Genomic DNA, 14,639 nt, shown 5'->3' on the forward strand with positions numbered 1-14,639 from the left:
ATGATCAGTTTATAAAATATGGTGCATTGTTACTGTTACTTACCCAAATGTATTGTATATGAAGCAGTTGAAATTAGCTTCACTTTGATCAGCCACAACATTAATGCACCAAGTATAATTATCCAATAACATAATAATATAATGCTGACAGGAAACCTTCTGCATAATGATTAGCTCCTTTTTTTGAATGGAGTATTTTAACTTATGAAAGAGTATTTTCCTAGTGCAGTATAAGTAAAGGATCTCAATGTGTTCCACCACTGGCTGTAGCTCCTAGCATTTTTCCATCTTTTACAGCCACAGCTTAACTGTTTTGGTTCCCTCTAACCGCTCTCATCAGCATTGTTTCCAGCAGCAGCAGACAGCTGTTTTCACTGGAACACTACCTGCTCATCACAAAACAACAGACAGACAAAGCTAGAGCCTAGCTGGCAAACATACAGGAGAATTTAGCAGCTGAAGAGCCAGATATTTTTCTCAGTTTGTGGAGACCAAACAAGCAAAAATACCAGAAACACGACTCCAAGTAAATGCTAATGTCCCTTCCAAGCTTCTTGGATGTGTAAACTGGTAACTAAAACTTATAGATTCAAATAGTTACAGCGATACTTTGTCATTGTTGTGTTCCCAGCTAATGCACCCAAATGGCCAAAACATAAATGAATGCAAAATACTGGAGGGCTGTGCAAGTCAAATATGAAGTATAAGTCTGAACAACCACAAATCTCACTGTCACTTAACTTTCAACTGAGGAAATGGTCCCAATAAGAGTTGACAGTGGATTACCCCAGAAAAGACTGATATCTCAAAACCTAAGCAGATAAAACCAAAATTTCTCCATGGCAGGAAACCTTTAAGTATGTAAATGTGTTTTAGGATCTATCTATTTGTATTTTAGTTTCTGATTAGAAATACACCCTTTACCAGATAAGATTTGGACAGTTCCTTCATTTGATTCACAGTCCGAATCCTCGTTTAGGTGAATGAGCTCTGTAAAAACAGTGCTCAAACTGAAAGGCCAAACAGAAAGATCTATATATCTGACCAGTGTGCATTTCCCTATGATACCATCCCTGTCTCCCTCCCTCCTCAGGGACGGAGCGCTTGGTTTGTTGATGAGGGGAAAAGCACTGCAGTCACACTACTGTTACAAAGTAGGTCACTTATCCCACGTTTCACTGCATGCCCAAAGCAGATGGGTGACAGCGGTAATTGGCATCCGGGACTGTAGCATGCTGTGATGGCTCTCTCTCCTGAGATACCGCATCTCTACCTTTCCTCCTGCTGTCTGCTGAGTGTCTGCTAATGCCAAAGTCAAAAAGACCCTTCCAACCGTACACAAGCACATAAGGTCATGGTGTGCCAGGATTTTAAAGATTTATCCAAACTTTTCCTGCAGATTTGGAGCCATGCCAGATCCATTTTTCCCTCTATTGTTTGTTAAATACAACATTTGGCTCCATCTGCTGTTGGTTGGCTGACTCTTTGGATGCAAGACTGTAACACACAAAATAAATTCATCACCATTTACTGAAAAAATTTATAAATCCAAACAGGATACCACATTTGTACATTTGGTACCACAAAAATGACTTTCAGTAAAAGATGATACTATCTGGCTACATCATTTTATCAAGACTGTTGAGCCTAAGCCATGCTGTGCCAATGCCAATGCTTTAACCTAAATTCTAACATTAATAGGCTAACATGCTCACAATGACAATGCTAACACACTGATGTTAAGCCAGTAGGCCTATTATGTTTTACTATGTTAACCTTTGTAGATTAGTGTGTTAGCATGCTAACAGCTGAGGCAGATGGGAATGTCATTAGTTTTGCAGGTATTTCCTCACAAATCACAAACTACTGGACAAATTTAAGATCTTTGGGATCAGCAATCTTATGGCAATTTATCCTGAGGATGACATGAATGTCTGTACCAAATTGTTGAGACATTTCTCAAACCACAGAGCCTCATGGGGTGCTAGAGGAAAAGTCAGTGGATTGCCAAAGTCATTAAGATTCATCCTCTAAGGGTTCAATAAAGTATTTCTGATTTCTGATTCTGATAGTTGATACGTTTCAGTCTGGACCAATGTACTGGGTTGGACCAACTGACAGACATCCCTAAAAACTTCATGAGGTTGGTTTGACAACATTACAAGTCATAATAATTAGCCAATGCTTCCATTAAATATTTTAAATCTGTACTCCTCATAAATAAGTGTTTACCTGACTTTACCACCACTGTCTGCACTCATCATCACAAATCAGGGTCTGCACCATGAAGCACAGTCAATTAGAGAATAATCATATCAACTAAATTGTCTGTCAGCTATCACAAGGGATTTAACAGGATATCACTGCATAGATTAATTGCATGTGACTTGGAAACCATCCCCTGGAATCACTGTCTTCCCTCACTGTCAGCAGTACAGTTCAATACCCAAAGTGAAGAAACATGGACCCCTAGTGGTTGTATCTTTCATCATAAGTCAGATATGGTGAAATAAGCCTAAATTAGGCCTAAAGTAATTGTGAGAATGAACAAAGACAGTGGCGACAGAGAGAAAAATAAGCTTTTATCTCTATATAAACTGTGAATACATTACAGAGAGTATATTTATAGATTTTACTCTCATTTTCATACAATTCACTCTCTCCAGGGCCATATAAGATTATTCCTGTCAATCTTCTTCTGTTTTATTTTTTTACTCAATTATTCAGTGAAACTGGAACGAACAAATCAAATGCCACAGTTATTTTTCCACAAGGTCCTCAGAGGTCTTTGAATGATACAGTAATAGTCTGTTCCCCGAGAACCACAGCTGCTATTCTGCTGAGAGAGCTCATGAAGAATTTGTCCAAGTGAACCCTTATGACCGCTGAGGAAGATTTATAGGGTCCTGTGTCTCCCACCTGCTCCCTTTTCACCCCCCACTCAGGGCTGATGCCCCTCTCTTCACCTTGTACTGCCCCACTACACCCCCCCTCCCTCACACACATACACACGCCTATTAGTTTTTACCTTTCTGTGCTACTGCTGAGAAAAAAAAAATCCGTAGGTTGCTTTTCATCTATCCGCCCTATCTCCACATTTTCTCACTGCTTGTTAAAGATGACAAAAATAGTAGGCTTGATGACTCACTACACCCAGGTCTTTTCAGACACCAGGTGCTGTCAACAAGCATTTGTGCCTATGGAAAAATAGAAAAAAAACATCATAAATTGATATCATCTTGAGAGTCCTGGGAAACACGTGTATCTATTCAGACATGAACAAATTTTCTAATGTTTAAGGGGAGCAGCAGCCATTTGACGTACCAGCTGTTCAGATGTCTGTGGATCATTCAGGGACGCAGGCAGGCAGAACACCAACTCTTGAAAATCATACAAGATCTATACATTCAGACATGAGCATAATGCAGTATTAAACAACAACTTAAAGTTGTATTTACCTCTCTATTTCTAAAACAAATTTGAAAAGTGGCTGAGCAATTTAGCCCCACTTCTCCATGGTGATACTGAGAGTAAGCAAAATACACAACAAAAATGGCTCAAAAGCTTTATTTACTTTTTTAACAAACATTATACACACTCACCGGTCTCTAGTGCATTAATTCCACACTGAAGCTTCATCTTGGCACTAAATGTATCTTTATTTCACTAACCTCCAGTGACTCATGTGATATGTAACTGAAAGTGGTTGAAACAAAAAGTTAGCTCCTTATGACCAGACTTAAATTATTCAGATTCAAACACTACAATCACTCTTAGCAGCAGCCATATAAATTACCAAATTAAGGCACAGAACAAACATGTAGGAAAATAAACATTTCTATTGCATAAGTTTACCCTTTTTTCCAATTTCTTAATTTTCTGGTATTCCTATGTACAACTAAACTAAAATGACCTCACTGAAACTCTGTAGTGAACAGAGCATGTGCACACTTTACTTAAATTAACATTTTATTAATACATACAGTATGTCCTTCAAAAAACGTCTTTATTCTTTACAGTAACATGATTATCAAAGTGTTACCGTTGTGCAGCAGCTTAGACCTGTGAGGTATAAAGCTGGTGCAGTTTGTATGGTGATTAAGTTCCACTGAGGTCATACGGTCACACAGGTGCTTCAGACATGGTAGAGAGGGACCACTCTGCTGATCTGCTGTCTACATATGGGGCACCGGCGGTGTGGAAGGGCCTGGTAGCAGCTGTGGCAGCAGCACACATGTCCACAGTCCAACAGAATACAGTTACGTGGCCGATAGAGGCAAATAACACAGGCATTCTCTACGTTCTCCTCGACCCCGTCCTCAGAGGCCTCAGAGCCCATTACTGAAGTGCGCGTTCTTGGGGTTTCATCTTGGAGTCTCTCGAATTCTCTCCTCTCCTGCTCCTGCTCCCAGCGAACTTTTAGTCGGTAGTAGTACCGTCGACCGACCCAGAGGAGGACCGCTGCCCCCACCACTGCAGAGGCAATGGCCAGCACCTTCCAACAAACAGCCGTGCTCTCTTGCTCTCCTCGCAGGGTGTCAAAGTCCGCACTGCTCAAGAAGTACTGTGAACCATTAGAAGGCGGTCGAAGACACAGGGTGCCGTCTGTGTCCAGTATCAACTCACCGACGCCTGTAAGAGCTGTGCCCACCTGGAAAAAGAGAGGAATATTTGTGAAATGTGTTATTAAGATCACTTTTGTCAATATTTCCTCTCATGGTTGGCAAAGAAATATTTATACATTGTCAAAAGAATATGAATGAATTACTGACTTATTGCCGTTAACAATGTTAGTATCTGATCTAACAACTGACTTTGAGCATTTCCTCGGTCTCCAGTTGCCCTTTAAGCTTCTCCCCACTCAGGTATTGTCCTACGATGTCACCCAAGCCATAATTGACCTGGTGGAACTTCTCGTGGGTGATCTCCATGTGTTCTCCGGAGGCCTGCAGTGGGCACAGGACTTTCACTGTGGTCTCATCTGATCCCACTAACACAAAGGGCACTGCATTCACTCTTTGGTGCATGACTCGTTCACTGTCCGTCCTGCAACAGGCGGAGGGAGGAACATCACAGGTCTTCTTAGTCAACACCACATTGTATAAAATGGGAATAAAACAGTGTTTTTTTTTAATCAGATTATATTATATTGTATATTTCAGCCCATAGTGGCCAGTGCAGCTGTGTTTTTCCTCCTTCCTATGTACTCTTTAAGGCTTAGACAGCATAAAAGGAACATCCCTGGTTCAACTCCAAATGGGAAACTTTGTTGTATGTCATACTCTTCTCTCTTCTCGTCTTCTGTCACATAAATCACACATGGTAAATAATAAATTGCTTGCCCCTGTATTCTGTTAATTGATTAAACGTTCTCACCAAGAGCGTGAAAGGCTGTTCCACACCAGCCTGTGTTCTTTCAACATGAATTTCTGCAACACTCCGACAACTTCTTTTTGAAAGTGACTCATCAGAGGCTCGCCCGCTGGTTGCACAGCACCTGCAGTGTATATACACATAAAGCAGAGAATAAGAGACAAAGATGGTAGATGTATTTTTAGTGGGAAAAAAATGCCATGTGCTCTTGTCTGCATCAGAAACAGTGAAAGCCTTATTACCTTCGATGACAGCATACTGTAGACATGCTCCTGGAGTAACTTTCAAAATGTCTTTGAGTTTGCCGTCTATGGTGAAGTGTGGAGCATCCTGACAACACAAGACACACACTGTTTGTATGTGAAGTATACATACTGTAGCAGACACGGCACAGTGCACCGCAAAAACTGTCACATATTGCACAGGTTCCAATAAAATAAAATATAATATGCAACTTGTGACGAGGTGTTTTACAAAGCACAAAGTGTAGATCTTTCTAAAGAGGGTTTAGGAAGTATGTGTATGTTGTTGTTTTTTTTACTTTTTTTTTTTACATGGTGTCACAACTAATCCCCTTCCTTTCTATAGCTTAGACAAATAAAAAAAATAAATCTAAACTGTGATGAAAAGTTAAAATGATGTTCATTACACACGATCCACAACTAACATCAAGTTTATGTACTGTCGTCCGGGTCTTTTTATAGAGATAGTAGAAGAGGCCTGATAGGGTAAGGCTGGCCCCAAGACACACCGCCTCTGTAACTTTCACAGGAAATCCATCCATTCCCTCTGGTTGTCCTGTCACTGCAGACCTGCACAAACATATAAAATGTAATAAGGTTAATAAATTGTTTCACTATAAACACACGTGTACAAGACTCATCGTTTACTGAGATAGTCTATGATATATTTACAGTAAAAGGCATTTAGTATTGATTGAACTGAGGTATGTAATAAAAATAATACAAGATATTGTGATACAGGCTCCTTCAATGTCTTGATTCCATAAATATTGCATTAGTCATTTGCAAAAATGATAAATATAAGTATCCTTTCATTTGTATGAGGACAACAACAACGTGCATGTTGCTGTGTGTGTTTAAAGAGTATGATTCAATGCAAATGTACAGCGCTTCATAATGCTTTCATTTGATCATTGTTAACCCAAATTTAAGTCAGTAAAATAACACATATAAGGTTATCTTGTGAGGAATATGCATCATCCAGTTTCACTGTTGTCAAGAAACATGAGCAATGACATCACAGACTGCAAGATGTAAACAATAAGAGTAATGTCATGCTATGAATAAATAAAGGAAAGTGATACATGTACATGTTTACAGCACTGTGGTACTTGCCTGAGTTTACTGCTTTCATTTATGAACTGTCAGCTGTTTAACGTGTAACTTCTTAGTGTTGACATTCAAAACATGACTGTGGGTCGACATAGGACCGCCACAAATATGTCCAAAGGCTTTAAGCATTCTGGAAATACCAGGAGAACAGGTTGTTTTACAACCGTCTGGGTGTTTCCAAGAATGTCGATTATTTTAGCATTAGACTCGGTGACTTGGCCGTTTAGAAGTGGGGGGTTAAGATACCTGCATACAGATAAAACTGCAAAAAAACAAACCTAAAATGTGAACGTAAACAAAGACGAGATCTCTGAGACACCTAACACCAACAACATAACGTTAGCAATAACTTTAACGAGCTTGTCATTACTTTGAATTCCTAGCAAAACAGCAACCACAGCCTAAAATCAATAATACTGTCTTCACGTATTTTAGTGACATTATTTTCTGTATTAAATATTGGTTCGCTAGAGTTAGCAGCTAGCCAGCTAACGGTGCTAGTACAGCCGGGGAGCAAGTTGTGACCTCTAAACGTTGTTTGTTTTTAACAACTTGGCATTAGCTACCTATATGAGAAACAACAACTCATGCAAAGGAGCACATGCGTCCCAACAGGCGAGTAAGGATAATAAAAAAAACGGGTTTTTGTTTGACCTGGCAGAAAAAGAAATCTCTCAAGTTGACATCGTCGGCGTCGCCATGTCACGTGACGTAGGCGACGAAAGTGTTGCGTCACGTGACGAACCCTCACAGCGCATGTCAGTTGCGGCCTCTCTCTCCACGTCGCTGCGCCGCCGACATGGCAGGAGGTGTGCGGAGAAAGTGTCCCGGTGCCCCGGCCCCGCTGTGGGGGAAGCTGCAGACGCTGTGGCAGGACAAACATTTGGTGTTGTTCAAGACGGAGTACACGTTACTGGTCGTTTGTGTTCTGTGGCTTTTGGAGATCGGGATCAACGTGTGGGTCATACAAAAAGTAGCGTGTAAGTAGCTGCTCGGCTAGTTAGCATGCTATGGTGTTTTGTCATTTCGTTGGACGTAACTGGACGCTAAGTAGCTAGCATTAGCAAGCCTTTCTTACTTCCACTGCCACCTGTCAAAGGGAATTTACTGCCCTTGCAATCGTCTGTTCTGTTGTAGTGTTAAAGGACATTCATTATTTTCAGCGACGGCTATCTTCAGACCTGATTCAGCCACGGAGATTGTTTTTATTGACAATACTGTAAACTTCTAGAGGACTGCTAATAACTATTAGCTGATATATATTTATATATATGTTTATGATTATGCATTAGTTTGTTTTAGTTTGTTTGTCATTATACAGAGTTTCCATACTGTAACTTACATTGTTTGTACAATGTCATCTCATCGTCTACTTCTTTGTCTAATGTAGGGCTGCGACATCATCAGTGATCATTTCCTCATCAATTAATCATTTTATGATTATTTTTTGATTAATCAATTAAATGTTTATTCTTTGAAATGACAGAAAATTGTGAAAACTGACCATGAGAAAGTCTAAAACCTAAAGCTATTTCAGTTTGCAGTGATGTAAAACAATTAAAACCAGCGACTATTCAAAGATGGGCAGTGAATGTTTTTTTGTTTTTGTTTTATAATTGACTAAAATACAATAATATTAATCAGTTATCAAAGTAATTTGCAGTTATATATCAGGCTAACCAATAATTCAGCACTAGTGAACTAATGAAACAATTAGTAGATTAATTGTAGATTGACAGAGCAAATGATACATGGTACATTTTTAATGATCATACCGAGATGTTGCTTATTAAAGCCTCGTCAATGCAAAGAGTTTGTTTCATATAGCACAGGTTTCATATACTAAATAGAAGATTTTTGATAAGACAAGATAAAGGAATTCAAACTACAACAGTGGAAAAATGTATAACGTTGATCATAGAAATAACAACAGCGACTAAATGAACCTTTCCCATCATTCATTATCATTGTTTTATGTTCTTTACTGCAGACACTGAGATAGACTGGAAAGCCTACATGGATGAAGTAGAGGGCGTCATCAATGGTACCTACGACTACACCCAGCTTAAAGGAGACACCGGCCCCTTGGTGTGAGTATCGAAGGCTTTATAGTGATGTAGTTCTCTCCATCCTGTAGTTGGGTGTAGTTTTCCGTGATAAATGAGTACGTTGTTGTTGCAGGTATCCGGCTGGCTTTGTCTACATCTTCACAGCTCTCTACTACATCACCAACCATGGGGTGAACATTCGTCTGGGCCAGTACCTTTTTGCTGTTTTCTACCTCATCACACTGCTTCTCGTCTTCAGGATATACTACCGCACTAAAAAGGTTGGTGACAAAAGCTTCATTCATGTGGAATTTGCTGCGATACACCATTAAACTGCTGTGTTTTGTTTTTAATGCTCACGCTTAATGTGAGACTGTATTCCTCTATGCCTTTAGGTCATGTTAAACTTAGATGTACTGTACATGTTACTATAATGTACACCTTTTTCTAATAGATTACTAATTAAAACACCATAGAGGGTAATTTCCCTGTATTGCCATAATATTTGTTTATTTCTTTGTTGTTGTTTTTTTAGGTTCCTCCCTACGTGTTCTTCTTTGTGTGCTGCGCTTCTTATCGGATCCACTCCATCTTTGTGCTGCGTCTCTTTAATGATCCAGTGGCCATGATGCTGCTGTTTGCAGCTGTCAACCTCTTCATGGATGGATACTGGACCCTGGGCTGTGGCATTTACAGGCAAGTGTGGACTCCTGAACAGATCAGTGCAGCTTTTAATGTGATGGCTTTTTGTGTTGACCAAGAGGAATATGTATCAGGTGGCATATGTTTCTTTGAGAATCTTTGTACCAAATTCACCATGCCATGTAAAATTACAACTCAATCTTTCTCTCTTTCTGACAGTTTAGCAGTGTCTGTGAAAATGAATGTACTGCTTTTTGCTCCCGGGCTGCTACTCCTCCTCCTGTCTGAGTTTGGTCTAATCAGGACAATCCCCAGACTTTCTCTGTGTGCGGCCATACAGGTAAAATATTCCCTATAAACCAGGAACAGTTTTACTGGCATACTAAAATACGCTTTGTTCACACAAATGTTGTTCACTATTGCCAAGCATAATCTTAAAATTCATTTGTCTTGATATTGCAGCTTTTGCTGGGTCTGCCTTTCCTCCTGGAGAATCCGTTTGGCTATTTGAGCCGGGCGTTTGATCTTGGCCGTCAGTTTATGTTCAAGTGGACGGTCAACTGGCGCTTCCTGCCAGAATGGCTCTTCTTGAATCGGTACTTTCACTTACTCCTGCTGGCTGCCCACCTGCTCACCCTGCTGCTCTTCGCTCTCCGCCGTTGGAAGAGGTGAGACTAACTTTGGCTGTGCCAAGGTTACTGACGGCATTATCGTTGGAGTTGAGCTAGAATAAATTGCGGAGGGTTCAAATCATGCCAGTTTTTGTTCCACAACACCACAGGCGTTGGCTCAGTCAGTAGTTGGCTCAATCAGTAGTTGATCTCATGGACCCTGATGCAGGGTTTACAGATATTATATGTACAATATTGAGTCAACAACTTGTGCTCTGTCGCTTACTGTACACTGTAGTCATGGAGGTGGAATTACAGACTTTTATTTCTCTATTTTCTCTCTTACCAGACCAGGAGAAAGCATCTTCGAACTCCTCAAGGATCCAAGCAAGAGAAAAAACCCTGCTCAGAAAAACACTGTCGATCATATCCTTTGAATCTACTGAATATTGTTCATTTAAGGACAAGAATTAACTCTCATTAACTAGGATTGTCAGCAACGCTATTACTTCTACTGCTAGGTGTCACATAGAAATTGCCTGAATATGTCAGAGTGTATAAATGAATGATGTTCCCAGTAGTCACTGGCTTTTTTGTCAAACCTTAACAGACAATCACAGATTGTACTGATTCTGTTCACCTCTAACTTCATTGGCATGTGCTTCAGCCGTTCGTTGCACTACCAGTTCTATGTCTGGTACTTCCACACGCTGCCGTACCTGCTCTGGAGTGGGGGAGTCAAGAAGCTGGCCCACCTGCTCAGGTAAGGGGGAGTCTAAACCACAAGTTCCCTTCACATAACTCAATCACACGTTAATGCTGTCTCATTTTCCCCATGTGTTCAGGGTCCTGATCCTGGGTCTGATTGAGCTTTCGTGGAACACCTACCCCTCTACTAACAGCAGCTCAGCCGCCCTCCACATCTGTCACCTCATCATCCTCCTCTGTCTGTGGCTGGCTCCGCCCCTGCCTTCAGCCCCAGCAGAAACCCAAGTAGACACACCCGCCAAAGACAAACGCCAGTGAGCCACAGCCTGATCGGACCGGCGTCGTATTTAGTCTAATCAGCTGCCGAACAGCCTCCATCTTCCTCCTCTCTTTGATCTTCACAACTCCAGTGCAGAGGGAGGTCACTGGGGTAGACTGTTACGAGTGAATACAAGGAGCCATTTGATACTTCTCATCTCAGATCGCTGCTAAAAGTGAAGAAAGCTAACGTGTGGGCGCAGTGTGCAGAGAGACACCTACATGATGAAATGGCTTGCAGTTGAAGAGATGAAAAGAGAAAGGAAATATGGATTCTCAGGTTTCATTTTCAGATACATAATAAGAAGAGTGGAGTACAGTGCTAGGAGGAAATTATGAATGTTATGCGGTTTTGAAAGAATGTGTTACATAGGCTATATTTCTACAAATTATAGCATTATTAAATCTGCACTCTGCCCGATTCCCTTGTTGGATATTCTGATATTATCAAAACTGTTATTTACCGGTGCATAAATTATCTTGTACATTGTATTAAGAAGGCAGTATATTGAAGAATATTATTAATGTGATACAGAACTTGAACTTGGTTCCCAAAGCTTTAAATTAATTGCATCAATGACATTTCCACTTGCTACAGTAGTTGCCGTATTCTCCAGTACCAGGCCAAAACTATTTTCCAGTAGTTATATAATTTACATAAATGTGTAAAACTAAGCTGTAGACAATCATTTCTGATTTGTTACGTAATTCGTTCATCCACTGTTGAGAGTGGGTCACCACACTCATAAGCCCATAATGTAGATTTAATGTGAAAAATATGAAAAATAAGCAGACTGAGGCAGCAAAAGTGTGACATTTTATATTAAACAGAGATGCCACTTAACCTCTTTTTTTCCCTTCTCTTTGTGTTTTCTCCTTGTTTTTGTTACACATTACAAGAAGTGGCTAAATTCCACTATAGTTTTTATTTTTCCCAACAACAATTTCATTATTTAAAGTAATATCTCATTAGTTTATCAAATAATCATCCTGATAATCAAACTCATTCCCATTCAACACTGATTGACTGTGATTATACATTTGGCAATAAGTAATGCACTACATCGACTACTTAAAGACTACAAAAAGCCTATTCAGATAGTCAAGGCATTCTTGTGATTGCATAAAGCATAGTTATAATAAAAGGCCACTTGGTCTATGTCATGTAAAGAGTATTTTCACATAAATATAAAGTCTTACATCAGTAAAATATTTCATGTGCAACTTAATTGAATGGACTTGGCACTGGATTATGGTATTAGTGTATCCTGCAGTTAAAATAGAGGATTTACTTTTCCATGTAAAGGCATTGCTTCTTATGAGTCACTATCACTGGTGTGAGTATGCTAATCAGTAGATTTGGCTCAGTTTCCTCAGAGATCATTGTCTCACATATTATTGGGGTTATAACACAGCATGTTTAGTTTGATGTTCTCATCCCAGTGGCGCAGCAGCAGGAACAGCTGCCTGGCGGCTCCCTTTAGCCCTGCCAGGTCCACTCCCTCAGGCAGCTCCTGACAGCGCAGCCAGAAGTCTGCTTTTGCTGCCACCAGCTCCCACTCCATGAAGTAGCCGGCACAACGGTGCTCAAGCCAGGCTAGAGCCACAGCTGTGGCCCAGCTCGAGCCCTCTAGGTCCTCTTGAGCCAACTTGCTGCTCCCCTGGAGGTCAGCTGGCTCTCCTGAAGAGCCTTCACATACATCCGTTTCTGATCCACGACCGCTATCTGCCTGGCCGTGGCTCTGGCTCGGAGAGGGGCCAACAGATAGCTCCAGGGAGCCCTCCTCAGAGCTGGGAAGGTCAGGGGGAGAGGTGACTGGATCTCGGTCGGGCAGATGTCTTCGGCGAAGCCTTGCTTCCAGCATCAGAGGAGTGTCGTCTGGAGTGTGGTGGAAAGGAGGTGCAGTTGGTTTGGTGAGGGAGCAGGAAGAAGGAGAAAAGGTAACGTGGTGAGTAGGAGCACCAGGAGGCTTAGTAGAGGTGGATAAAGATGGAGCACTGGGAGATATGCAGCGGAAGGGTGGGCTGAGGCTGCGGCGGTGGAGGCTGTAGGGTGAAGCCCTCTTCAGGCGGTCCAAAGGGATCTGGACACAGTCAGAGTAGACCTCTGTCAGAAGAAAAGCTCCTGATGCCAGCTGCAGACGCACCTAATTAGACACCATATAGACACAAATTAATAAATGTGTTTGTGTGTAGATAAATATACACGTTGTAGTTGTCTGCACAGCTCACCAGGGGCAGGTAGTCTGGAGCTTCAGTTTCAGGTTGTTTCTCGGTCTCTGCAGACAGACAGTGGGATTTGAGAGGAACCTGCTTTCCAGATGAAATAGAGGACCTGAGTCTCCCCAGTGGAAATCTGGAATATGTATAAAAAATAATATATATAGAATATACATTTGCATGTAGACATAATATACACCCCTCACAGATAGGGCTTGCTCATCAAAACACCTGTGCCAAAAATCACTCAAAAAGCAGTTAAAATAAATATGTCAAGGGCAACAGTCTCAAAAATACATAGTATGCCAAGCAGACTTTAACAAAGAGGAACTTCAAGACACATATACAAATGCTATGTGGTAATTGCAATCGAATGTGTCAATCCCCTTTACAGTGTAATGTGACATTCAAAAAAAGTCTTACCTGGTGCCAAAGAAGCTCTCCATTGATTTGCTCTCAATAGATCGCTGTGAACGAGTGCACGAGGCGGCTGTTATTGCTGGGGCTGTAGCAGAGTACGCACTGCCCCCTACACCTGAGACAGCAGCATGGAATAAAACATTAAACAGAATTGTTTCATCAGTACAGGTATAAAGTGATGTGGATAACTGAGTTTAAAGGCTCAGTTCACCTATACATGACAAAATCTCTCTCTCATTTGTGTCTCACTGTAAACGGTTTTTAAGAGAACTACTTTCTACATTATCCCAATAGTCCCTTTAAAACTGGTTTACAACATGCTTTGTGGATCATCCAGTGTCTCTGGATGTTGCTGTGAGCACCACAAAATAAAATTGTGTTGGGGTAGAGTCAGACACCTTAGGAGACAGACATCTCAAAACTTGGGTAAATAAAACCAAAATACATGCCATGCAGATAGTTTTGGTTTTATTTTATTATTGAAGTGGTCCTTTAAGAACTACCTCAGGGGTTGCTGTTTAGAATCAAGCCAAGGGAGAGCAGAGCTTATCTCCTTCCATTCATACTCACCTCGAGTTTTGAACTGGCTTTCTGGTCAGACGCCTCTAACCTTGAGACTACACTAACACTACAATGTTTTTACCGATCGAGACGACAGCAATACTTACTAGAGTCCCAGGATGTAAGGCTACAGGGTGAGGCAGGAGTGTCATCTCTGTCTGAGAGATACAAACATTGTTGATGACCTAAAGTCTTGACAACAGAAATGGGCAGTGGTAGCATTCAGTCTGTTCTACCTGTAGAGTTAAAGGTGTCCTCCATCTCTTCACTGTCTCTACTGGTGCGCCGTCTGCCCAAACCGACAGAATAAGCCCGCTGCCTGCGACTGTCTGACTGGGAACTCCGCCTGTTCTTCAAATGCATCCCTACACACACACACACAC

At 41.1% G+C, this 14,639-nt stretch overlaps 3 protein-coding genes across 5 annotated transcripts in view; 1 reads left to right on the forward strand and 2 right to left on the reverse strand.

Moving 5' to 3' along the window:
- Window positions 1-3,551: 3,551 nt before the first annotated feature.
- mul1a (mitochondrial E3 ubiquitin protein ligase 1a) lies at window positions 3,552-7,466 on the reverse strand. 3 transcript variants are annotated; one of them, XM_035670582.1, is made up of 7 exons: window positions 7,383-7,453; window positions 6,732-6,858; window positions 6,041-6,185; window positions 5,616-5,703; window positions 5,377-5,497; window positions 4,815-5,046; window positions 3,552-4,651 (listed from the first exon to the last, which is right to left on the reverse strand). In XM_035670582.1, exons 3-7 carry the CDS (start codon window positions 6,155-6,157, stop codon window positions 4,136-4,138), a joined length of 1,074 nt encoding a protein of 357 aa, XP_035526475.1. In that variant the 5' UTR covers window positions 6,158-6,185; window positions 6,732-6,858; window positions 7,383-7,453; the 3' UTR covers window positions 3,552-4,135. The 3 variants fall into 3 exon arrangements, with proteins under 3 accessions (XP_035526475.1, XP_035526476.1, XP_035526473.1); XM_035670583.1 differs by lacking the exon at window positions 6,732-6,858 and having other exon boundaries at window positions 7,383-7,466; XM_035670580.1 differs by lacking the exon at window positions 7,383-7,453 and having other exon boundaries at window positions 6,732-7,373.
- Window positions 7,467-7,486: 20 nt separating this feature from the next.
- Window positions 7,487-11,906, forward strand: alg3 (ALG3 alpha-1,3- mannosyltransferase). The gene is made up of 9 exons (XM_035670579.1): window positions 7,487-7,708; window positions 8,719-8,818; window positions 8,910-9,057; window positions 9,312-9,472; window positions 9,638-9,758; window positions 9,881-10,086; window positions 10,379-10,455; window positions 10,648-10,792; window positions 10,875-11,906. The coding sequence occupies exons 1-9, from the start codon at window positions 7,528-7,530 to the stop codon at window positions 11,053-11,055; spliced, it is 1,320 nt and encodes a 439-aa protein (XP_035526472.1). The 5' UTR covers window positions 7,487-7,527; the 3' UTR covers window positions 11,056-11,906.
- A 537-nt stretch (window positions 11,907-12,443) lies between these two features.
- The window catches only part of vwa5b2 (von Willebrand factor A domain containing 5B2), an 11,521-nt gene continuing 9,325 nt past the window's right edge, over window positions 12,444-14,639 (reverse strand). Inside the window, exons 16-21 of the mRNA XM_035670433.1 lie at window positions 14,493-14,621; window positions 14,364-14,414; window positions 13,699-13,810; window positions 13,288-13,411; window positions 13,027-13,202; window positions 12,444-12,906 (exon numbers count right to left, since the gene is read on the reverse strand). Of these exons, the coding sequence (XP_035526326.1) occupies window positions 12,444-12,906; window positions 13,027-13,202; window positions 13,288-13,411; window positions 13,699-13,810; window positions 14,364-14,414; window positions 14,493-14,621 (1,055 nt within the window). The remainder of the gene's footprint in view (window positions 12,907-13,026; window positions 13,203-13,287; window positions 13,412-13,698; window positions 13,811-14,363; window positions 14,415-14,492; window positions 14,622-14,639) is intronic.

This window comes from Morone saxatilis, unplaced genomic scaffold (assembly GCF_004916995.1).
Source record: "Morone saxatilis isolate NCDOM2014 unplaced genomic scaffold, NCSU_SB_2.0 Contig23, whole genome shotgun sequence".
NCBI classification, from domain to species: domain Eukaryota; kingdom Metazoa; phylum Chordata; class Actinopteri; family Moronidae; genus Morone; species Morone saxatilis.